Below are 6,000 nucleotides of genomic sequence, written 5' to 3' on the forward strand. Positions count from 1 at the left end.
AATAGTATTACCTAGTTGGTTGAGTTCCTTCCAGTTCTTTTTCCTTATTCCAACCTTAGGATCTCCATAGACAAAAGTGAGCCGAAAATATCAAAAGAACGCACATGAATTAGTAAATCCACAAAAATTTTGGAGGTTGAGAAAAGAATAGAGAAATATTATCATTCCACATAATAGCAGTACCTCCAGACCGACCTACTAGATCAATTATAAAGTTATCACAGAAACCAAGAGAAGATGTAAGTTTGTTTAGTCTCCAAAAGAAGAACTAAGCATGGTCTTGATGACTTGCACACCTTGTGCAAGTATTGTTGAATTAGGGGTTGACCACACCCCTGACTATTCCAGCATAGTAGCTCCATTTGTCACTTGGAGGCTGATTAAGGGCAACCTTCCTCACCTTGTTTGAAGCTTCTTTCAGTATTTGATTGTAATTCTCCTAATGTCTGAAGTATTGATGAGAACCACTTGGGAAATGGTTTGACCCCTTCTTGAGATGTTCTATGCTAAGATCATTAGCAAGTTGGTGTTTTCCTTAAGATAAGGGCCTCAGTTGAGAGCCCCTAGAACAGACTAGGAACACATCGGTTCTCTCCCTCTAAGAGATGAAACTGTTCTTTCTAATCCTTGCTCCATAATCTGGGCTTTTCCTTTATCCAACTGGGCTTGCTCAATCAGAAATGCAAACTTTCTTTACCCAGGTTATTGGGTTTTGAACTGCCCAAAGCCCACCTTATGTGGTTCGTCCATTAGGTCACAAGAGACATTTGAAATATTTTTCGTTCCTTTTTCAGCCCATCAAGATCATTTAAACTAGCATCTCCTATGTGTCTTTTCAGTGACTTTTCTATCCCAAAACGATTGGTCCTCACTGGTGCGCTTACCGAAGACCTTCGATGTCGTGACAAAAAATCCCAGAAAGCGATTCCTTCGAAGTACCAAACAAACTGCGAGTTTTTCTGTCTCAAGCGGAAGCCATTTGAAAGGTTTCCATGGAAACGAGGAAGATAGTGGTTGTGGTGGAAGATGTGGACACAGCTCGAACTGCTCTCCAATGGGCTCTTCACAACCTACTTCGCTATGGGGATTTGATCACTCTGCTTCATGTGTTCCCATCTACGAAATCAAAGAGCAGCAAGAAGAAGAAGCAGATATTCAGATTGAAAGGCTTTCAATTGGCTCTTTCCTTCAAAGATCTTTGCGATTCCGTTTTCGGTGTACGCTCAGTTTCTCACTCTTCGCTTCAATTTTCGAAGTCCTCCTTAGGTTTGGAAGCTTTCAATTTTTCATTTGTGTGTAAAAAATGTTTGCAGGCGAAGGTGGAGATTGTGGTGAGGGAAGGTGACCAAGAAGGCAGGACGATTGCTTCCGTGATCAGAGAGATTAGAGCTTCAGCTTTGGTTGTAGGTCTCCATGACAAAAGCTTCCTTTACAAGTAAGTCTCTTCGATTAACAACAGATCACAAGCTTGTTCTTCATCTTCTCCTCATCAATCGTAATCCTTCACTCATCTCTTGAGTTTGAAAACATTACAATCCCATCAAAACTCGATCAAAATTGCGAATTTTTTTTTCTAATTCTGTTAAAGAACATGGGCGTCTCGGATCATCGGAAGGGAAGGTCATGCCAAGCCGCGCCGCCACCTGGGATGGTCGGACATGCCGGAGGAAACAAAGGAACGGTGTGGTGGGGCCCACTGAGGACCAGCCACTTTTGAATGATGTGAATGCGATAGCTCATTGCTCCCGCCATGGGAAAGTACGATTTACTAACTTCTATAATTGGGTCCCATTCTCTCACCGTCCCACGTATAAGGCAGCTCTGTATTTATTTATTATTTATGTTTACTTTTGAAATATATATATATATATATATATATATATATATATATATATATATATATATATATATTTTTTCTTGAAAATTATTTTGCTAAAATATTTTTTAAATAGATCATTTATGAGAATTAAATTATGGATCATAAATAATAATGGTTTGATTACTACTTATAATACTATGGTTACCTAAAAAAAAAAAATTACTACTCATAATACTACATTATATATTTAGAATATCGAACGTGGGACATAATGGGATATTTCAATTCATATCATTCATTGATTTAAATTAAAAAGTACAGATTGAGCTCATCTACTTTTTATTCTCTATGTTGTTCAAAAACTTTATGGATGTGGATTTGCCAAATGTGTTAGACTGAGTGATTGGTTGTCTATTTCAAATTCAAAATTAATTATCCATGATTAGATTCATATATTTGTTTAGTCCACAATTATAGTATACATGAGGGGAGCACTAAATTAAGAAGTAGAGGATATAAAACGTGATATGTCTCTCAAATTAATTTATAATCTAAATTGAGAGATTTTCTTATTTATACAGATTGGCCAAAGCCCACGGCAATGTTACAAATTACCTGAATTGTAGAGTTCTTGCATTTAAGCAATCTTCACCAATGACATCTAACAACTATAGTGGCACCACAAGTTTGGACTTCACTCAGATTGAGATGGGCGAGTTATGGTAATTTCTCCTTTCGAGTGCATGTCTTAAGATAGCTTCTCAAATTATCACTTTTATTGGGTAAAGGAAAAACTTAAGCAAATATGCGGAAGTACTTGTGCCCAAACAATAGGCTTGTGCTTGAAATGATCAACACATTGATTGTCTTTGTTAATGTTTGCCTTTTCATGGTGGCGTGGTGATCATTTTGTACAGTATTATGTTTAAGGGCAATGAGAATACACTAAGAATTCAAGAAATTTTTTTTTCAAGCTAAACATTTTTTTCCCAATAGGGTGTGGGACCCATTCTGTAGGAAGTGGGCCCACCCTATATATATAGTGAGGATTTATCCTCCTCACTCCATGTGGAATAATAAAATTTGACTTCTAATGTGGTACTTTTCATGGGAAAAGAGCGATATTATATAGTTGACCATTGGGTAAGAGTGTCAATTCATATTGTATGGCATATGCTGAAAGTGTAACCTTGCAACTGTGGTAAATTGTTGGTATAACATAGTTATACCATACCATTTGATAAATGGCATGGACAATTTGGTATAAATAAACATTACTAAACTAATATGTTTCAAAGATTTGAATCGTTTTGTACCAAATAAATATGATACGATAATGGTATAACATACGTATATCGTTTGGTATTTGATAGAATAATGGTATTTGATAATATGCTGATATTGTACCAAATACCGTTGAGCATTCTTTTCCCTAATTAATAATTGTCTCACACTTGTTACGCTTGCAGGGTTCCTCCTCTACCACCACAAAAGATTCCATACAGAATACTTCCAAGTCCAAATGCCATAATTTGGAGAAAAAAGAGGAATAGGAGTAGTTGAATGGGGGGTTGGTTCCCTCTCAACCGTTTGATCTAATTCCAACGCCTTGGATGGAAGAAGTCATCTCTTAGTGTAGTTCCTTTGGGCTTTTGGGCGTTGGGCTTGGGGCCTTTTAACTTTATACACAAAGTTAGGAAAGGTAGTTATACTTGTGACCTAACAGAAATTGGGTGGATATTGACATCACGTAATTAGTATTTTGTGCTTGTCCAAAGTTCACATTTTTCTTTCTGTACATAAAATAAAGTATAAGGTGCCTTTTGAAACTAATAAGTGTCCGTTTGTGTTACTTTTCTTCTAATTTTTTCTTCTTTCTTTAGTGGATAAGATCAATTGTGAATCTTTTTGATGGTTTGAGATGGATTGGCACAAGGTGGTTGTACTGGGTGGTAGGGATAAGAAATTTCTTGGGTGCAAATTGTTTGGTAAGTTCAATTTATATTTTATGATTTTCAAATGGCCATATTTGGAAAAAGAATTTTGTTAATTGTTTTCATTATAATTTCTTTGTATTTCAGCCCATCAAAATAAAGATTAAATTTTGAGATATTGGAGTCAATTCAAATGTTGTTAACCTAAAACATGAAAAATACAGGTAAAGTTTTTTTAGAATTCAATTACATTATTTATTTTTCATGGGATGAATATTGTGATAATTTATCAAATGGATTGATTTTGAAAAAAGTTACCTAATAAGATTTTTTTTCAAATTTTTCTTATTCAAATGGATTTTTTATTATTTAAAATATTTAAAAAATAAAAAATTTTGCAATAAATTTTCCAACCCAACTAATAAATACTCTACAAATGGGGGTTGGTCTATGAATTATCTAAATGCAAAAATCCCGATTGGGAGACTCACCCACCCGGCCTGGTTTATAAAACTGGGTTAAAAAAAAAAAAACTAATAAATACTTTACTATACAACAACAACAATAAGCTTTGTCCCAACTAAATGGGGGCTCTGGATTCTTGCCCTCCAATCGCATTCGAGGCCATGCTGATCGGCCTGCATCTATCCTTTCTCACCACTTCCCTAGGTTATCTTGGGTCTACCCACTTCTAGTTCCTTCAATATGGATTATATCACTTCTCCGTGAGGAGCATTTATGGGTCTCCGTTGACGGGCCGTCCCCAACGCTTTCTCAAGCTTATCCTTTGGGAGCAACTCCCGCCCAACTCTAATATGATCATTTCTTATCTTATCCATCTTAGTTTTGCCACTCATCCATCTTAGCATCCTCATTTCTCGCTAACAGTTTATCTATATGATTCTTTTTATCAACACTAGTCATCATAGCTTTTAGTCGAATAACGGTCCTATAAAATTTTCCTTTAAGCTTTAATGGAATACGCCGATCACATAAGACCCCGGACCCTCTCCACTTCATCCACCCTATTTTAATTCTTTGGGAAACCTCATCTTCCAAATCACCTCTTTTACTTATGATTGAACCTAGGTACCTAAAACAATCACTCGAGAAATCTCTTTATCGTCAAGTATCACCACCTCATCATCGCCGATCATGACTAAAGTTACAAACTAAATATTCTGTTCGATCTACTAAGTTTAAAGCCTTTTGATTCCAAAGCTAATCTCCATGATTCTAATTTGGTATTAATCCCCACTTGGGTCTCATCAATCAACACAATATCATCCGCAAAAAACATACACCGTGGACCTCATCTTGAATGTCTTTGGTTAATTCATCCATTACCAGTGCAAATAGATATGGGCTTAAAGTTGACCCTTGATGTGCCCAACTCTATCGAGAATTCATTACTTTGTCCCCACACTGTTCTAACACTAGTCACCGAACCATCATACATATCCTTAACTATATCTATATATTTACTTGCACACTTCTTTTCTCTAGTACTTGCCAAATTAACGCTCTGGGGGCTCTATCATAGCTTTTTCTAGGTCGATAAATACCGTATGAAGATCTTTCTTACATTCTCTATACCTTTCCATAAGTCTCCTAATTAAGTAAATAGCCTCCGTTGTGATCTTCCGGCATAACCCAAATTGGTTCTCCGGTCGTGTTAAGTGTCTCAAGCGGGTTTCATTATTCTCTCCCATAATTTCATCGTATGGCTCATCAATTTAATGCCCCTATTAATAAATACTTTACTATGAATTATTTAAATTCATTAATAAAATTCCACCTGCAAAATGCACATGTGGTGAGTAGAAATAGATTTTGGATCCTCTACCATTTAGGTACAGGTCTATAAACCCATCATACCTCTTTAGCATATAATATGAGGGGGCCACACCTTTGGCTTTCTACAAAATAAATCAAAGGTTAGATTCTTACTGGGTCCTTGTAGACTTCTCTTCCAATGTTACTTGAAGAATGCAGAAGGAAAATGAACCGTTATTGAGTTTCTTCATAAAAATTTCAAAAACTACATAAGTGAACTTGTAGACGTATAAAGATTACATCTATGTTGTGATTGGTCCAAGGAAACAAGAGGTAGATCGTGTTATCTGTTCCCTCGATCAATGAACATCTCAAGTATTTAAAAAGAAAAAAATTACTTATATGTATTCTTTTAGAAATACAAATTGTTCATTTATTTGTCAAACTTAATATAATTAAAAATATTGTATA

The 6,000-nt window shown here is 35.7% G+C and overlaps 1 protein-coding gene across 1 annotated transcript; it reads left to right on the forward strand.

Moving 5' to 3' along the window:
• Positions 1-861: 861 nt before the first annotated feature.
• LOC149012384 (Adenine nucleotide alpha hydrolases-like superfamily protein) lies at positions 862-3,827 on the forward strand. The gene is made up of 4 exons (XM_089159527.1): positions 862-1,217; positions 1,314-1,435; positions 2,401-2,541; positions 3,289-3,827. Exons 1-4 carry the CDS (start codon positions 993-995, stop codon positions 3,380-3,382), a joined length of 582 nt encoding a protein of 193 aa, XP_089015653.1. The 5' UTR covers positions 862-992; the 3' UTR covers positions 3,383-3,827.
• Positions 3,828-6,000: the final 2,173 nt, after the last annotated feature.

The sequence above is a fragment of the Hakea prostrata genome, chromosome 6 (assembly GCF_041222555.1).
Source record: "Hakea prostrata isolate BN-2017 chromosome 6, UWA_Hpros_2, whole genome shotgun sequence".
NCBI classification, from domain to species: domain Eukaryota; kingdom Viridiplantae; phylum Streptophyta; class Magnoliopsida; order Proteales; family Proteaceae; genus Hakea; species Hakea prostrata.